This window comes from Xyrauchen texanus, chromosome 3, assembly GCF_025860055.1.
Source record: "Xyrauchen texanus isolate HMW12.3.18 chromosome 3, RBS_HiC_50CHRs, whole genome shotgun sequence".
NCBI lineage: Eukaryota > Metazoa > Chordata > Actinopteri > Cypriniformes > Catostomidae > Xyrauchen > Xyrauchen texanus.
In genome coordinates, this window is record NC_068278.1 from 55,603,997 (window position 1) to 55,623,712 (window position 19,716).

The 19,716-nt window shown below is 39.0% G+C and overlaps 1 protein-coding gene across 1 annotated transcript in view; it reads left to right on the forward strand.

Moving 5' to 3' along the window:
* Positions 1-19,716, forward strand: part of adamts12 (ADAM metallopeptidase with thrombospondin type 1 motif, 12) — a 64,686-nt gene that overhangs the window by 38,720 nt on the left and 6,250 nt on the right. The window contains exons 12-20 of the mRNA XM_052111438.1: positions 1,064-1,233; positions 8,312-8,445; positions 11,095-11,215; positions 11,353-11,597; positions 12,078-12,219; positions 13,763-13,889; positions 14,059-14,269; positions 15,186-16,229; positions 16,835-16,987. Coding sequence (XP_051967398.1) covers positions 1,064-1,233; positions 8,312-8,445; positions 11,095-11,215; positions 11,353-11,597; positions 12,078-12,219; positions 13,763-13,889; positions 14,059-14,269; positions 15,186-16,229; positions 16,835-16,987 — 2,347 coding nt within the window. The remainder of the gene's footprint in view (positions 1-1,063; positions 1,234-8,311; positions 8,446-11,094; positions 11,216-11,352; positions 11,598-12,077; positions 12,220-13,762; positions 13,890-14,058; positions 14,270-15,185; positions 16,230-16,834; positions 16,988-19,716) is intronic.

Consider the following 19,716-nt stretch of genomic DNA (forward strand, 5'->3'; position numbering starts at 1 on the left):
TTTTAAATAGTATGTGAAATGAATACTGCATTATGCAGTGGTAAACATTTCAAGCAGTTGTATGCTGTTGTTGTCACATAAGATATTTAATTTAATGAGTTCACTTGTCATTTTATGAATAAACACTCCAAAATGTATCAACTCTTGGTCAAACTGGAGATCTAATAAATCACGGCTCATTCGTTCAGACTGGAAATGGAAGGTTGAGTCGAGTAATCCATGCAGTGTGTTGTATAATGTATATTTTGACAAATGTAGTTGATCAATCAGGTATGTGCGTTTTTGATGTGCATAATTCACAATATTGTACAAGATCTATTGATAACCATGCTATTTTGAAAATAGCATTCTGTTCTTGTGTTCTTCACACTATCTGCTGTACTACCCGCAGAATACAGTAGAGGGCTCCCCAGATTATTTTACAAACATTTTGTCCTTTGGTTTTAAAGGAATATTCTGGTAAAGCTCAATCGAAAGCATTTGTGGCATAATGTTAGTTGCCACAAAAATTCATTTAGATTTTTCCCTCCTTTTCTGTTAAAAAAAAAAAAAGCACAAATCTGGATTGCAGTGAGGCACTTACATTGGAAGTGAATAGAGCCAATCCATAAAAAAGTAAATCAACGAGATGTAAACAATATGAGTGTTAACTTAACATTTTAGTGTGATAAAATCACAAACTTTTCAGTGTAATATTAAATACATTTTTACAACTTCATTGCCATGACAACAAAACGGCATAAACACTAAAACGACAGTTAAAATGACAATTTAAACAATAAACAAGTTTTAACAGAAGATGCTTCTAGATGCTTCTAGAAATACACATTTCTGCTTTTAAAACGTTTAAAAATGGACCCCATTCAGTTCCATCGTAAACGCCTCACTGTAACCTTAACTTGTATTGGACCTGTATTATTCCTTTAAAATAACACTACATTGAGTCTTTCAAGAACTACTTTTGAGTCTTAAAGTTTTCAGTTTCTTATTTCTCTCTTTTTTTTGTATGTGTACATTTTCCTGGGTAGTTCATATGTAGCATTATTTCTATCTCGACTTACAGGCCTGAATTTGGAGGGAAATACTGTATGGGAGAGCGGAAGCGCTACAGGATTTGCAACACAAAGCCGTGTGCCAGAAAACATCCCTCCTTTAGAGAGATGCAGTGCAGTGAATTTAACACTGTGCCTTATCACAATGAACTCTACGAGTGGATACCTGTCGCTAGCACCTGTAAGCACCTTTATATGCTCCATTCTCATATTTTGTGTTCTAAAGAATATTGTAATTATACTGTAATTTGCATACAAAGACCCTATAAAATGGTTTGGCGAATACACGTTTCCTGTTGAGACAGGAAGTTTGGGTGGGACACATTGAAGGTGTCCTTTTTTAAATAGCCAGTCAGCTTTATTTCAAGTCACAATCATGATATTTGTTATTTATGGGAGATTCTCACTCTTTTCTCATTACAAAGCATTTTAATAGACAACATATTGTAGTATAAAAAGCCGAATCACCAAACCATCAATATTGGCAGATGTTGCTCTAAATCTTACATTTTTTATTTTGTGTTTACCTGGGACACACGCTTACAAAAACTGTGTAACATGCTGTATTTGTTATCCATTAATTTACTAAATTTTTTCAGAAAACTTTCTAAAATTCTAAAAGACCCATAAATCATTATTATTCTTTCACAGACTCAAATATTTTTTCTTTCAAAACCACTGAAATTAAACATTTGAACAAGCACACAAATATGCACACTCATAAAGACAATAACAAAAAAATCTATGTTTAAACTGATAATCAATTGAATCACTTTTTGAACTTGAAAGTGTCATATTTGTTAACCTCAACAAACATGTACCATTGAAACTATAGTTCTGCCAAAAATACCACAGTGACTACAATTATTGTTAATAAAATAATATATATATATAAAACAACCCTCACGGGAAGGAGGACAGGAAACGAGGCTTCAACAACAGGTAAGGCTTTAATTGCCGTCTGTCTGACAATAGTTCACAGGAAATATAACACATAACAAACAAGCGCACTGGGTTGGCTTGTCGGGCGTCCCTCGACTGGAGGCTCTGAGTCTGCTTTTATGCCACTCTCCTCGTGCTCACTGGAATTAGAGACAGGTGTTAGGCATAATTTAGCTCAGGTGTAAGCACCCTTACCACTTTCCTCTCCCGGACGGGCGCTTGACCACGCCCCCGCTGCCACAATATATAAATATATATGTATGTGTGTGTGTGTGTATATAGGCAAATAAAAAATTAAATAGGTGGCAACTTCGATCCCCACAGCCGCCAACATTGTGTCCTTGAGCAAGGCACTTAACTCCCGGTTGCTACGGGGGAGTTGTCCCTGTAATAAGTGGATAAAAGCGTCTGCCAAATGCGTAAACGTAAATTATTTAGACTGTGTCAAATCAGAAGAAGACAGCAGAATATATAGGAACCTAAATCCAGGTTTATTAAATGGTCTGCACTTATATATAGCGCCTTTTTAACCTTAAAGGTATTCAAAGCGCTTTACACTGTATCTCATTCACCCATTCTCACACACACACACACACACACACACACACACACACACACACACACACACACCATGCAAGGTGCTAGCCTGCCATTGGGAGTAACTTGGGGTTCAGTGTCTTGCCCAAGGACACTTCCACATGTGGAGTCATGTGGGCTGGGATCACCAACCCTGCGATTAGTGGCTGACCCGCTCTACCAACTGAGCTACAGCCACCCCAATTAACACAAAAGAAAACACGGCTAAACATCAACTGAAGAACTGTAATCACAACAATGAAGAAAAAGGCTCAGCACAAAGAAAAAAATCACAATGGGATCAGGAAGTCAATCTGGGTTGCTCAAGATGAGACTAAACAATGAAGAGTGTTTGGCGTGAGTATGTATTGAGTCCATGATGCGGTGTATTTGGGACAGTCTTCCAGGAGTAGCGGTGGAGGCAGACCCTCATCAGGCTCTGTGGAGGAAGGAGAAAGAGAAGGCAGGTGAGGTTTGAGGAGGAAAACAAGAAAGGAGGAAGAAATAAGGTAGTGGGCTGGTAGTGCTAAAGGATATGTCACTGGGTTGATCTGAAGACGGAGATGGATGTCCCTAGTGGAGAGCCAAACCTTCTGCCTGAGATGGAACTGGGGAGTGGCATAAAGTTTGGCTCTCTACCAGGGACATCCGTCTCTGTCTTCCATGCAAGAATGCTAAGTCCTAGATACATCGGCCCATTTCCCATCATTAGACAGATCAACCCAGTCACAAACTGCAGCACTACCAGCCCACTATGGTATTTCTCCCTCCTTTCATGTGTCCCTCCTCAAACCTCACCTGCCTTCTCTTTCTCCTTCCTCCACAGAGCCTGATGAGGGTCTGCCTCCACCTCTACTCCTGGAAGATGATTCCACGTACCCCAATACCTTGTCGACTAGGAGGGTTACGGTCCTGATGAGCAGCCTTTGGTACCCTGGAATGATCCTAGATCCAACTCTCCTCACTGACTTCCACCATGAACACCTTGGCCACCCTGCTCCTCGTGGGCAATGCCGCCCACAACGTCGGGTGCTCCACGCCTCGGGAGCGGCCCATTGGGAGTGGGGCGTTACTGTCACACTCTCGTCGTGCTCCGCCCCCTTGTTTCCCCACTCCAACTCTCCAGATTTGTAATCACCACATCTGACAGATATTAACGATCTTATCATGGACTCTATATATACTCACGCCAAACACTCTTCATTGTCTAGTCTCGTCTTCAGCTACCCAGATCGATTTTCTGATCCCATTGTAATTTTTTCTTTGAGCCTTTTTCTTCATTGTTTTGATTACAGTTCTTCAGTTGGTGTTTAGCCTTGTTTTCTTTTATGTTAATAACCGTGCATTTGGGTTCCTATATATTCTGCTGTCGGACAGCATCCAGGTGCGCTCGCTGTTCTTGAACCAGTGGTCGACCGCAGGGACTCCCGAGGGCTCTCCAGCCCAGGGAAACAGAGTGGGTTGGAAACCAAGCACACACTGAAAGGATGTGAGGATTCTGAGCATATTCGGCCCAAGGGAGGAAGTGGCTCCACTACTGCTGGTTGATGTGGCAGTAGGCACTAAGGAAGTGACTGAACAGGATTGGTTGGTGGAGTGGCCGAAGATATGGGATTTGGATCTTGGCTGGACTGGGTTGAAACACCGGTCTGGGCTCAAACAACTGTGTCCAGGAGATGCTGAATATCACGGAGCGACTCACCGTACTGCTGGAGTTGCTGATCGTGGACCGCCAGCCGATCTAAGGGAGATGCTGATCCTGCTGGGTTCATCATGATGTTGGTCGAGTCTTCTGTCAAATCAGATGAAGACAGCAGAATATATAGGAACCCAAATGCAGGTTTATTGACACAAAAGAAAACACGGCTAAACCAACTGAAGGACTGTAATCAAAACAATGAAAAAAAAGGCTCAGCACAAAGATCAGGATCAGGAAGTTGATCTTGGTAGCTCAAGATGAGACTAGACAATGAGGAGTGTTTGGTGTGAGTATATATAGAGTCCATGATGAGATCGTTAATATCTGTCAGATGTGGATGATTACAATTCTGAGAGTTGGAGCAGGGAAATGAGGAGGCGGAGTCCGACAAGAGCGTGAGAGTCAGAAATATTCTTTTTAAACAGGTGATTTCATATGAGTTTCAAGTTTTATAGCAGGCATGGATACAATAATTGCAGTAACTATGATATTTTGGCAGACACATTGGTTACATAAGTTAAAGGTTCAAACATTTGTGAGTAATAGTTTCAACAGAACAGATATATTTGTGCCATACTGACACAACAGTACAGAGCAATTGTTTATTAGCAACTTGCTCATCCCACATTTGAATCAATACTCACATATTTCTGCTTATCTTGACGGTTTCGTAAAGTCTAACTATTTTCCTGACATACTTGAATAACTGGTTCTCTGCTTTTTTCTCGCCTGCGGGTGCTGCTGCATGAGGAGATGTCATCTGATATTGTTATTAAAAGAGACTCGTTACTTTGAACTTGCCCATATAACACATTGTGGACACCGCTCGCTCTTTCTGACACTTACAAAAACCGGATTATGCTAAACCAACACAAACAAATTAATTGGGGAATTTTTCATCAGTCTGTTGAAGTCTGGCGAGTGTTCATGGAAAACGCAGTCATGAGGTTGAGTGGCAGAGTATCTGCCTCGCTGCATATCGCTACTAAATGATTTTGCAGAGTGAAAGACAGTCTTGGCCAGAGCAACAGTGTGGAAGAGTGGACTCTACATAATTGGATATCGATATTGGCACACAAATCTTGTATGTGTGCATCCTTAATTAGCAATAGCAATGGTTATTTTATTTTAAACTTTCAAAGCACTGTTTGACAACTCTAAACACCACAACATAAAAAGTACCATGGCATTACCATCTGCTACCATGGTGCCAAAACAGTACTTTTTTGTAACTACAGATCTGTAGGGCTTTCAATTTCACCATTTTTTTCCCCCAGTTAATTTTTATTCCACTGAAGACTTTATTACACTGATATTGCAGTGCCAGAAAAGAAAACATGCACTCTCTGTACAATATCCCAGAACAGCTGAGCCAAAACACTGCAAATGCACTCTGTGACAGGTCGAGGCCTGTTGATATTAACATTAAACTCTTACACGTGGCTGCTCGCAATTTTATAGAGTTTGTTGGTTCAGTTTCAAGAATTCCCCACTTTTATGACCCAGATTTAGAGGGCGTGTGGATCCCTCACACAAATGTTTAGTCATTGTTATTTTTCCCATTTAAGTGGTTAGAGCACAGTGTGAATTTGTTGCTGTGTAGTTTAACTTTTTAATATAACAAGACCATTTGATGTTTGTATAGTAAAAATATACTGTAAATTCACTTTTAATTTTAAAAACTGTATATGATATTCCCTTTTTTCTCATGCCAGTAACTTTCCAAACAATAACACATTTTTTATAAATATTTTTTAAAGGAATAGTTCACCCAAAATGAAAATTCATCATTTACTCACACTCATGCCATCCCAGATGTGTATGACTTTCTTCGGCTGAACACAAACGAGAATATCTCAGCTCTGTACGTCCATACAGTCCAAGTAAACAGGGTCCAAAACTTTGAAGCTTAAAAAGCACATAAAGGCAGCATAAAAGTAATCCATACAACTCAAGTGGTGTTGATAGGTGTGGGTGACAGACAGATCAACATTTAAGTCATTTTACTATAAATTCTCCTGCCTGCCCAGTAGGTGAAGAATGTGCATTGACATAAACAAAAGAAGACCCTACACGACTCAAGCTAGTCTTTGATGTTTTGAGTCGACGACTGGTCTGCGTCGAGAAGTCTCAGATCTCACGAAGAACGGTCTTGTTGTGTGCACACTCCTCCGACATGCCGAAACTGGTCACAGACACTCCAGCCAGGTCTCCTAAGCGAACAAATTGGTCTTGATTAGTAGTTCTCACTCTCAATGGGGCGTGTGGTAAGTTGTGCGTGGATCGCAGAGAGATTAGCATGAGCCTCCACATGCTGTGAGTCTCAGCGGTGTCATGCACAACGAGCATGTGATAAGATGCACAGATTGACGTCTCAGAAGCGGAGGCAACAGACTTGTCCTCCACCACACAGATTGAGGTGAGTAACTGCGCCACCACGAGGACCTAATAAGGTCAAGAATAAACTGCGTGAGTTTGTGAATTAATTTTGTTATCTTCATTTTAAGATGTGTTTTGGCCGATCCGTTTGAAATGTAACAACGCTAAAGACAGCTGTAATGTCCGGTTTTTCAACGGTTGTGTGCAGATTTAATGGGAAATAAACGTAAGATCAAGAAGTGAGTGCATGAACATGTACAATAGGGACACAGAAATGAGTAGCATGCACATAAGAAGCTCAGTTACAGGTACTGCACTAAAATAACTCAAAATTCTGCTCTAAACGTCATTTTGCTAATAATTATGAGAAACTATGTGCCAGTTGTTAGCGCTTTCTTTCTTGTCTTACTTTTTTGGCACTTTATTATCATTCAGTAAAACACAAACGTAATGATTGATGTACGTCCTCATGAAATCAGAGACTGTTCATGAAATCCGAACACAAGCAGTCAAAAGAGCCGACCAGGTGTAACGTTGAGATCTTGCTTGTACATTTGTGATCAGATCACCCAAAATGCATCTTAAATACAAGTGTGCACATTGTCTCAGTCGGGGATGAATGGTTGTGTCGTTGATACCAGTTCGCACCAGCACGACGGAAAACAAGACTGAGTTGCATGGCGCCGACTGCAAGTCGTCAAGTGTACGCTTGGCTCAGGAGGGTCCAAAACTTTTAAATTGATCTATTTCTCACCCACACCTATCATATCACTTCTGAAGATATGGATTTAACCACTTGAGTGAAATGGATTTCTTTTATGCTGACTTTATGTGCTTTTTGGAGCTTCAAAGTTCTGGCCACCATTCACTTGCATTGTCTGGACTTACAGAGCTGAAATATTCTTCTAAAGATCTTCATTTGTGTTCAGCAGAAGAAAAGTCATACACATCTGGGATGGCATGAGGGTGAGTAAATGATTTCTGGGTGAACTACCCCTTTAAGGCTTTATTGGTCACAAAAAAGTACTTGGCAGTGCCATGGTACATTCATGAAATATACTTTGGTATGATGATTAGCATATTCGTATACCATTGTATTTAGAGGATTCTAAGGTACTCCAAAGAATACCATGGTCTTACTTTGGTACATATCCAAAAAACATAGTATTAAAACAGTATCATGTCCAAAAGCCATGATAATATCCTCTACTTTTATGAAAGTGGTGCTCTCCATGATAGGAATGAACCTGTAAAATATACTTAAAAAAAGCATTTCACGAACATTGCTATTGTAAAACGCTTCAATGTATCATAAAATAAATAGCACCTTGTATGCAGCAGTTTTATATGTTTTGTTTCTCGATTATCATATGCCTAGATAATAGATGTTGAGTCGAAGCACATGTTGTAGATGTTCAAGCAGTATAATTAAATCCATACTAAAATGAATGTTTCTTTAGCTGAACTAGTTTTACTGGAAATCTTTAATGTAAACGAACTCCAGAAGAGTCCAGAAATGAGTTAAAGAGATTTCTTTCATTTCGATTTATTTTCTGAGATGCATTCTATGCAGTTTATTTATTTATTTTATTCAGTATTATTTTTCATTCATTTCCCAATCCAAATCTTTATTTTTTAATCTTTCTATGTCATTCACCCAAAGCCCGTCCATGTGAGCTGCAATGCAAGCCTGTGGATGAGGAGTTTTCTGAGAAGATGTTGGAAGCGGTCACTGATGGAACGCCCTGCTTCATGATTAACAACAGCAGGAACATCTGCGTCAATGGTGTGTGCAAGGTAGTGTGACTGGGTATGTCTGTCTTTAAACCCCTTTGTGCTTGTCTGTCTGTATGTGTTTTGAGTATTAAAGGTGTTCTGTCATAAATGTTTTAGCTTTTTTTTTTCCCTGAGGTCCACTTAAAATGTGTAGTAAAATGTACGTATTCATGACCCTTTCCACTCTCTCTCTGAACCTGAAACAGGCAGTTTTATGCAGTATATTTTCATAGTACAAAGAACTTTTTTAATTCAAATATTGAATAAATGAAAAAGAATTTGGTATTGCTCATGATTGAGCTCCTTTAAGTTTATGTTTGTTAAGCTAGGCCCATTAACACATGAATTTACCGTAATTATTTTAAAAAGCATAAGTAGGATACTGTATGTATTGGTTGGTAGGGCTGGAAAACAACTATTTGAACGATCCCGATATCGATTTTTAAAATCTTACCTTTATGGTAAAATACACTTAAAATACGGTGTAAACACACTCATTTACTGCATGTCTGAAGTTAACAGAATGTAAACAGCGGGACAAAAAAGGGCATTTGTCTCAAAATATTGGACTTGAGGTGTAAATGCAGCCTAATAGACCTGCCAGACAGCAGTTTCTTGTTAATATTTATCAAACATCCTCAAAAATGAAAAATGAGAAAACCATTTGCTGTTTTTGGCAGGATATTTTCAGTAGCTTTATTACGTATTAATGTATTAATGTAAGCAAAAAAAAAGTGCTTTGGTAAAGTCAAGATTATGAGGTACAAAATAATCATTTTGAGATTAAAAATCATAATTATGAGATTAAAAATCGAAATTATATAATGAAAAGTCTCAAATCATTTTGAGATACTAAATCATAATTATGAGACTTTTCATCTAAAAATGTTGACGTTTTAACTCATTTTGTCTTTATATCATAATTAAGACATTTTATCTCAAAATCAAGCATTTTTATTTCAACATAATGACATTTTTATCTTATAATTGTGAACTATAAATTGTGAATTTTGTCTTTTTATCTCATAATTTTGACTTTATTTTGACAGTTACTTTTATCTCATAATTATGAATTTTTATTTCAACATAATGACTTTTTTATCTTATAATTATGACTATCTCAAAATGTTGACGTTTTAACTCATTTTGACTATCTCATAATTACAACCTTTTTATCTCAAAATTATGAATTTTTATTTCAACATAATGACATTTTTTATCTTATAATTGTAAACTATAAATTGTGACTTTTTATTTCAAAAATGACTTGATCTCATAATTTTGACTTTTTATTTCTACAGTTACTTTTATCTCATAATTATGAATTTTTATTTCAACATTTTGATGTTTTATCTCATTTTGACTATCTCATAATTACAACTTTTTATCTCGAACTTTTGAATTTTTATTTCAAAATAATGACTTTTTTTATCTTATAATTATGAATTTGTATCCATAATTATGACTTTGTGTCTAATCATTTAGAATTTTTATTTTAACAATGACTTTATCTCATAATTATGAATTTTTATTTCAACATAATGACTTTTTTCTATAATGATCTCATAAATTTGTCTTTTTATCTCATAATTTTGACTTTTTATTTTGACAGTTGCTTTTATTTCAACAATGACTTTTTTTATCTTATAATTGTAAACTATAAATTGTGACTTTTTATTTCAAAAATGACTTGATCTCATAATTAAGACTTTTTATCTCAAAATTATGACTGTATCTCATAATTTTTTATTTTATTTCAAAATGTCTTTTTATCTCATAATTTAATTTAATTTTGACAGTTAATTTTATCTCATAATTATTCATTTTTATGTCAACATAATTACTTTTTTATCTTATAATTATGACTTTTTATCTCGAAATTATGAATTTTTATTTCAACATAATGAATTTTATCTTATAATTATGACTTTTATTTCAACATAATGACTTTTTTTATCTCATAATTACAACTTTTTATCTAAAAATTATGACTTTTATTTCAACAGTTACTTTTATCTCATAAACATGAATTTGTATCCAAAATTACACTTTGTATCACCTAATTTTTAATTTGTATTTCAATAATAATTTTTTATCTCATAATTATGACTTTGTATCTAATAATTTAGAATTTGTATTTCAATATAATGACTTTTTTTTTAATCTCAGTTATGACTTTGTTTCTTTGTCTTTATTTATTTATTATTATTGTTTTTATTTATGGAGGTATAGACTTCATTTTTGTATGTTTACTTGACTTAAATACTTGATACTGATGTGGAAAAACTTCAAACACTGTTTCCTTTATTTAAATCTTTGTTATATTGTTTTATTTGTTCTTATAATTTGTTTCTCTGTTCTTTCTTTATTACTGTGAATCGAAATTTGTATCGAATCGATAATCATCAAATTGCTTTCATGTGTCAGCAAAATGGACATTATAACTGAAATATATCAAAATGTATCTAAATCAAATCAAGAATTTGTGAATCTGAACAATGGGCTGATAAAACGATATCCAGCCCTATTAGTTGGTCAGCAGCATGTTGGAGTTTCCTACCTTCAATTTTTATGTTATGAGTTTTTTATTATTTTTATGTAAGTTTCATCTGTTTGTTTGTGGGAAGGTGAACAGACGTATGTGTTTAAGTACATGTAATCTTTCTCCAGGAGGTGGGTTGTGATTTTGGCATCGATTCTAATGCTAAAGAGGACAGCTGTGGTGTGTGTCTCGGTGATGGATCCACATGTGAGACAGTGAAGGAGACCTTTGTGAAGCAAGATGGATTTGGTGTGTACGCCTGCGGTCTCTGGGCAGCACGACTTCACGAAGTCACCCTAAGATTAAATCAGATTTAACAAATGATAAGTACAATGTTTGAATTATGGCAGACTTATCAGGTTTATAAGTGAGATGTTGTGATTCAGGTTACGTGGACTTGGTTTTGATCCCAGAGGGAGCTCGGGATATCTTCATACAGGAAATGGGAGAAGCTGCAAATTTCCTAGCCATCCGAGCAGGCGATTCGGAGGACTACTACCTGAATGGGAATTACATAATTCAGTGGAACGGAGAGTACGAGGCGAGTGGAACAAAGTTTTACTACGACCGTAGAGGCAACATGGAGAATCTGACATCAGCAGGACCAACAACTGAACCTGTCATGATTCAGGTGCTCAGTTTCATGCTCTGACAATTTTTCACCGGCTAGCAATTTCTCTCTCTCTCTCTCTCTCTCTCTCTCTCACTGTCGCTCTGCCTCGCTCTTTCCCTCTCCCCTTTTCCCTCCCCTTGTCTCTCTCCCAGGTCTTGAAAGGCGGGGAAAGCCTGCCGGCAGGTGCGGCTGGAAGGGTAATGCCCCCCTCAGAAAGGAGGGCGGGCATGTAGTCATGCCGGGGGTTCCCCTGCCTGAGGCAAAGGAGGGAGGAGTGTGACGAGGAGGAGGGCGGGGCTGGCCAGCCCCCAGTCGGGTAATCAGCCGAGCTGGATGCGGCAGTCCGGTAGAGAGAGAGCCACACGCAGCTGCCGTGTGTGTTTATGTTTGTGTCTTTTTACATTATTTTGATGGTTTGTCCGGTTCCCGCCTTCTCCTTTCCCATTTTAACTTACCTTGTTACAAACTATTATTAATTACTACATTAATATTTTGCAGCTGCTGTTCCAAGAGCAGAATCCAGGTGTCAATTATGAGTACACTGTTAAGAAGAGTCGCCCGCTGGGGAATGAAATACCAGAACCGGAGTACACCTGGAAATATGGAGCCTGGACTGACTGCAGCACCACCTGTGGGATTGGTAAGGAACAGGAGTTTTTTATTATTATTATTATTATTATTATTATTATTACTCCATAGTTAAACGGACTTATAATGTATTCAAAACATATTACATACACTGGCGGTCAAAAGTTTGGAATAATGTACAGAATTTGATGTTTCTGTAGAAAATTGGTACTTTAATTCACCAAAGTGGCATTCAACTGATCACAAAGTGTAGTCAGGACATTACTGATGTAAAAAACAGCACCATCACTATTTGACTCATCACTCATTTTTGATCAAATCTAGACAGCAGCCATCACTCCAACACCTTATCCTTGAGTAATCATGCTAAATTGCTAATTTGGTTCTAGAAAATCACTTGCCATTATATCAAACACAGTTGAAAGCTGTTTGGTTCGTTAAATGAATTTTAACATTGTCTTTGTGTTTGTTTTTGAGTTGCCAGAGTGTGCAATAGACTGACATGTCCTAAGGTCAATATTAGGTCAAAAATGGCAAAAAAGAAACAGCTTTCTCTAGAAACACATCAGTCAATCATTGTTTTGATCGAAGGTTATATAATGCTTGAAATTGTCAAAAACTGAAGATTTCATACAAAGGTGTACACTACAGTCTTCAAAGACAAAGGACAACAGTCTCTAACAAGCACAGAAAGAGATGTGGAAGACCAGATGTACAACTAAACAAGAGGATAAGTACATCAGAGTCTCTAGTTTGAGAAATAGACGCCTCACATGTCCTCCGCTGACAGCTTCATTGAATTCTACCCGCTCAACACCAGTTTCATGTACAACAGTAAAGAGAAGACTCAGGGGTGCAGCCTTATGGGAAGAAATGCAAAGAAAAGTTTAGAGTGGGCAAACAAACACAGACATTGAACAACAGATAATTGGAAAAGAGTGTTATGGATCTTAACCCCATTGAGCTTTTGTGGGATCAGCTAGACTGTAAGGTGAGTGAGAAGTGCCCGACATGACAACCACATCTATGACAAGTGCTACAGGAAGTGTGGGATGAAATGTCACCTGAGTATCTGGACAAACTGACAGCTGGAATAAGAAGGATCTGCAAAGCTGTCATTGCTGCACGTGGAGGATTATTTGATGAGAACACTTTGAAGTAGTTTAAGAAGTTCTGAAAATGTATTTCAAATTATAATGTACATTTTAGTAATAGTAAACATTAGTAATGTCCTGACTATACATTGTGATCAGTTGACTGCCTTTTTGGTGAATAAAAGTGCCAATTTCATTCCATAAGAGCAAAATATGTACATTACTCCAAACTTTTGGGCACTAGAGTATCTCCAACCTTTATGTATTTGTTAATTTAAAAATTTGAGGTAAGGTAATACTACTACCACCATTTAACAAATTAGAACATGTTTAAATATATTCTGCAGAATTTAAGGTTTTTTTTTTCACCCAAAATCAATGCAGAAAATGAGACTACCAATTCTGTCTGGGCCTGCTTATTGAGGATTTTTTTGGTTGTGTCGTATAGATTGATTAAGGTTTGATAGCTGGTAGATGTGACCTTCCTCTGTCTCTTTACAGGGGAACAACATCAACCTGTGCGTTGTTTTGAGGCGGAGGTGGGCGTGGTCGAGGAAACGCTCTGCGACCCCAGTTCACGTCCTGTCGACAGTCATCGCAAGTGCAAAAACATGGATTGCCCTGCAAGGTACATGCATAATACAGCATCAATTCTGTACAGTTTCATACACGGTTTTTTAAAAATAGAAGGCATTTTGCTGTATATACTGTTAAGTATGCAGTAAGCAGTAGCATAGCCAATGACTAAAAAGTTTCAATGAAATGCTCTTTGCACCTCAACTCTTTACTGTCCTCAGGTGGTGGGTTGGTGGATGGCAGACTTGCTCCGCCACATGCGGTCCAAACGGAGTGAGAAAGCGCACGATTATGTGTGTGCGTACGGTGGCTGGAGAAGAGCGGGTTCTGCACCCTGGAGACTGCAAGCAGTTGCTCAAACCCAAATCTGTGTTACCCTGCAACCGAGACTTACCATGTGGATCGGACTGGGCTGTGGGGAACTGGAGCGAGGTGGGTTGTTTTATTGCAGATGGATCTGCTTAATGTTTTCTATGTGAGACCTTTAATCAGTTTTGTTTGCTATAGATTCTTGCACACACATATTTGTGGATTTAAAGGAATTTGGAATTTTCTCACTGTTTTATGTTTTTTTGTCAACATAAACAATAAAATGACATGTTGGTTACACACATGTATCATATTTTAAAACACAATTGTTTCACTGCTTTAATATTAATAAAAGATTAATCTGCACTACTCATGCCAACATTTCTTTTTCCAAGAATTTAAGCTTTTAATGACACTTTTAATGATGGTAACTGTCTCTTGACGGTTGCACCACATTAAAATATTTTTTATTAAAGCCCCAGAAACAATATCAAAAGGATTTTGAACTCTGAAATTGAATACGTGTTCTTCATCGAAGAGGTGTATTCAAGTAATTGCTTTGTTTGTTTGTTTTATGCATTTTAGAACAATTTAATAGGTCTGGACACAAAAAACGAGTGTTACGCCATTGCTCCAGCTACACAGAAGGTTGTGTAAATCAGTGGTTCCCAACCCTGTTCCTGGAGGCCCCAAAACACTGCACATTTAGTATATCTCCCTTTTCTGACACACCCAATTCTTGGAGTCTCTACTGATGAGCTGATGAGTTTAATCAGGTGTGTTTGATTAGGGAGATATCCAAAACGTGTAGTGTTGGGGGGCCTCCAGGAAGAGGTTTGCGATCCACTGGAGTAAATTATTTCAATTTTGGGTAAACGTTCCCTTCATGGTAAAAAGTCATTTTGTTGTATAGCTCATGTGTTCTAATGCCATAAGGGCACATTTGCATTATAATTATCTGTATTATCATATTAGTTCAGTGTACTTTTGTGTTTCTAAAATGTATGTTCGTTCACCAAAATTGCCTTTTATCCTGCAGTGCTCTCTGTCTTGTGATGGAGGCGTGAAGTCGAGAATGGTCAAGTGCGTGGCAAAACAACCAGACCGATGCAACCCTGCCAATCGACCTCGTTCCACAATCCTCTGTAACCTTCAGAGCTGCTCATCCACTAACAGATGGACCGGTTCCCACTTCCGACCACGATTCCGACCTCGAGTTACCCCCACAATCCCAACACAGGCCCCTGGGATCCAACCCAGAACTCCAGAATATAGCACCACTCTAATGCCATCAAAATCCAACACCACTACTCGTATTATAACACATGTCAGCGCTTCCCCAACGCCCACAACCATAACAACGTATGACATCATCCATGAAGATGACCAAGAATTTATTCTGGTCAGAGATGGTAACAAAGATGGCGGTGATCATGAACAAGTTCCCACAAATACTACAGACTCCAGTTTTACGGAGGACGAGGAAGGAAGCACAGACCTGCAGCCTCCTGACAAAAGTTCTAGATACACGCCGGGTTATGATTACATAGTGGAAGATCGAACTGGAGAAGAAAGGGTGACTGAAGACAGTATGTTTACCAGTCCATTTCCTGTAAGGTCATCCACTTTCAGACCAACCACAAAAACGCCTGTACACACAACTCATCCAACCTCTACTAGAACACTGACGCACACTAACATCCCTATAACGAAACGAGCCACTACTAACCGATCCAAATTCAGTGTCCACTTGATAGACATTAAAAATCCAGAGTTGATCACTAGAACTACCAGTAAGTGGGAATCTAAGCCAACAAGTCCATGCAAACCAAATACCACCACAAACCCAAGGTCACACTCAGTAATGTCACACTTCATTACTCAGACTCTACGACCTACTGTTCCTACAGTGAAAATATTGAGAAAGACATCACAAATACTTAAAGGTCCCAATAAAGGCAAGGGGCCTAAAGTAGACGAGCTGAAGCCAGAGACAGCCAACACCACGACTGACTACGAGAATCTGAATGCACGAGATCCCATCAGAAGGAATGCATTCTGGGAAGTCGGCAACTGGAGTGAAGTAAGAATGCTAACTTTTTTAGTAGATGCCTTGGCAGTCGCCCCAAAAAATATTTGGACGCTTATGGTAAGTCATGCTTAAACTGTATGAATTGCATTAGATTGCAAAATATCAAACCAGATGACATCTGCAAACAAATTATGTTAGAGCTTTTCTCAGAACTAAATTCACTTTTATAAGCCATTTTCTGATATAACTTTGAACAAAATGTGATTTTTAGTGGATGTATGAAGTCAGTTCCCCTTAAGTTCACACGGTGTTCTAGCGGAGTAACCACAAGTGTAGTTCATTACATTAATCATTAACAAGCTCCACTAACATTTGACAACCAGAAAGTGTCACAATACTTCATTTTGAACAATATATCCATTGATTTATTGTTTTAAACTTCTTGAGAAAGTTTTTGCTTCAGTGTACCTGTGTTATCTTTCTTTAAAATACCACTACCACTTGATATTATATTTCTTGATCAAATGCGATATCGTTGGGTGGCTTATGTGTCCAAAAACCTTCTTTTTGTTTAACGCTCTGGGGTCGAGGGACGCGCCGGCCTGTTTTGATTTGCAGTTTAATGTACTGACCCTGGCGTGTAATCTTTGTCGCAGTGCTCAACAACATGTGGTCTAGGGGCGGTGTGGCGGTCAGTAGTCTGCAGCTCAGAGCATGAGGAAGACTGTGCCAGGGTAAAGAAACCAGAACCAGCCCGACGATGCAACCTACGACCCTGCGCCACCTGGAAGACTGGCAACTGGACCAGTGTAAAGCCACATTCTCAAAACAAACTTTTTTCTAATTAGTTACAGTAGAGGTTTGGGATTGTCAACACAACTTTGTCTTGGCAAAGCCTTTTCTGAAAGTTTATAGTTTAGTTTTAAATAGTTATAAAAGCTTAAAATTTGGAAGGTTTTATAGGACTGACAGATATATACAGATATGTACAGATAGATAGATAGACAGACGGACGGACGGATAGATAGACAGATAGATAGATGGATGGATGGATGGACGGAGGGATAGACAGCTAGATAGATAGATAGATGGATGGATGGACAGCTAGATAGATAAATGGATGGATGGATGATAGACAGATAGATGGACGAACGGACAGACGGATGGATGGATGGATGGATGGATGGATGGACAGACAGAGGGATGGATGGATGGATGGATAGATGGACAGGTAGATGGATGGCAGACAGACAGACAGATGGATAGATAGATAGATGGATGGATGGACGGACGGAGGGATAGACAGCTAGATAGATAGATGGATGGATGGATGGACAGCTAGATAGATAAATGGATGGATGGATGATAGACAGATAGATGGACGGACAGATGGATGTATGTATGGATGGATGGATGGATGGATGGACGGACAGACAGGGATGGATGGATGGATGGATAGATGGACAGGTAGATGGATGGCAGGCAGACAGACAGACAGACAGATGGATAGATAGATAGATGGATGGATGGACGGACGGAGGGATAGACAGCTAGATAGATAGATGGATGGATGGACAACTAGATAGATAAATGGATGGATGGATGATAGACAGATAGATGGACGGACAGATGGATGTATGTATGGATGGATGGATGGATGGATGGACAGACAGAGGGATGGATGGATGGATGGATAGATGGACAGGTAGATGGATGGCAGACAGACAGATAGATAGATGGACAGCTAAATAGATAAATAGATGGATGGATGGATGGACAGCTAGATAAATAAATGGATAAATGTACAGATGGATGGATAGATGTATAGATAGCTGGATGGATAGACAGATGGATGGATGGACAGACAGAGGGATGGATTGATGGATGGATGGATGGATAGATGGACAGGTAGATGGATGGCAGACAGACAGACAGATGGATAGATAGATAGATAGATGGATGGATGGATGGACAGCTAGATAGATAAATGGATGGATGGATGATAGACAGATAGATGGACGGACAGATGGATGTATGTATGTATGGATGGATGGATGGATGGATGGACGGACAGACAGAGGGATGGATGGATGGATGGATAGATGGACAGGTAGATGGATGGCAGGCAGACAGACAGACAGACAGATGGATAGATAGATAGATGGATGGATGGACGGATGGAGGGATAGACAGCTAGATAGATAGATGGATGGATGGACAGCTAGATAGATAAATGGATGGATGGATGATAGACAGATAGATGGACGGACAGATGGATGTATGTATGGATGGATGGATGGATGGATGGACAGACAGAGGGATGGATGGATGGATGGATAGATGGACAGGTAGATGGATGGCAGACAGACAGATAGATAGATGGACAGCTAAATAGATAAATAGATGGATGGATGGATGGACAGCTAGATAAATAAATGGATAAATGTACAGATGGATAGATAGATGTATAGATAGCTGGATGGATAGACAGATGGATGGATGGACAGACAGAGGGATGGATTGATGGATGGATGGATGGATAGATGGACAGGTAGATGGATGGCAGACAGACAGACAGATGGATAGATAGATAGATAGATGGATGGATGGATGGACAGCTAGATAGATAAATGGATGGATGGATGATAGACAGATAGATGGACGGACAGATGGATGTATGGATGGATGGATTGATGGACAGACAGACGGATGGATGGATGGATAGATGGACAGGTAGATGGATGGCAGGCAGACAGACAGACAGACAGACGGATAGATAGATAGATGGATGGATGGATGGATGGATGGATGGATGGATGGACAGACAGACAGATGGATAGATAGATAGATGGATGGATGGACGGACGGAGGGATAGACAGCTAGATAGATAGATGGATGGATGGACAGCTAGATAGATAAATGGATGGATGGATGATAGACAGATAGATGGACGAACGGACGGACAGACGGATGGATGGATGGATGGACAGACAGAGGGATGGATGGATAGATGGACAGGTAGATGGATGGCAGACAGACAGACAGACAGATGGATAGATAGATAGATGGATGGATGGATGGATGGACGGAGGGATAGACAGCTAGATAGATAGATGGATGGATGGACAGCTAGATAGATAAATGGATGGATGGATGATAGACAGATAGATGGACGGACAGATGGATGTATGGATGGATGGATTGATGGACAGACAGACGGATGGATGGATAGATGGACAGGTAGATGGATGGCAGGCAGACAGACAGACGGATAGATGGATGGATGGATGGATGGATGGATGGATGGATGGACGGACAGACAGATAGATAGATGGACAGCTAGATAAATAAATGGATAAATGTACAGATGGATGGATAGATGTATAGATAGCTGGATGGATAGACAGATGGATGGATGGATAGATGATAGCCAGATAGATGGACGAACGGACGGACTGACAGATAGGCAGGCAGGCAGAGGGATGGATGGACAGACAGAGGGATGGATGGATGGATGGAGGATAGACCGATAGACAG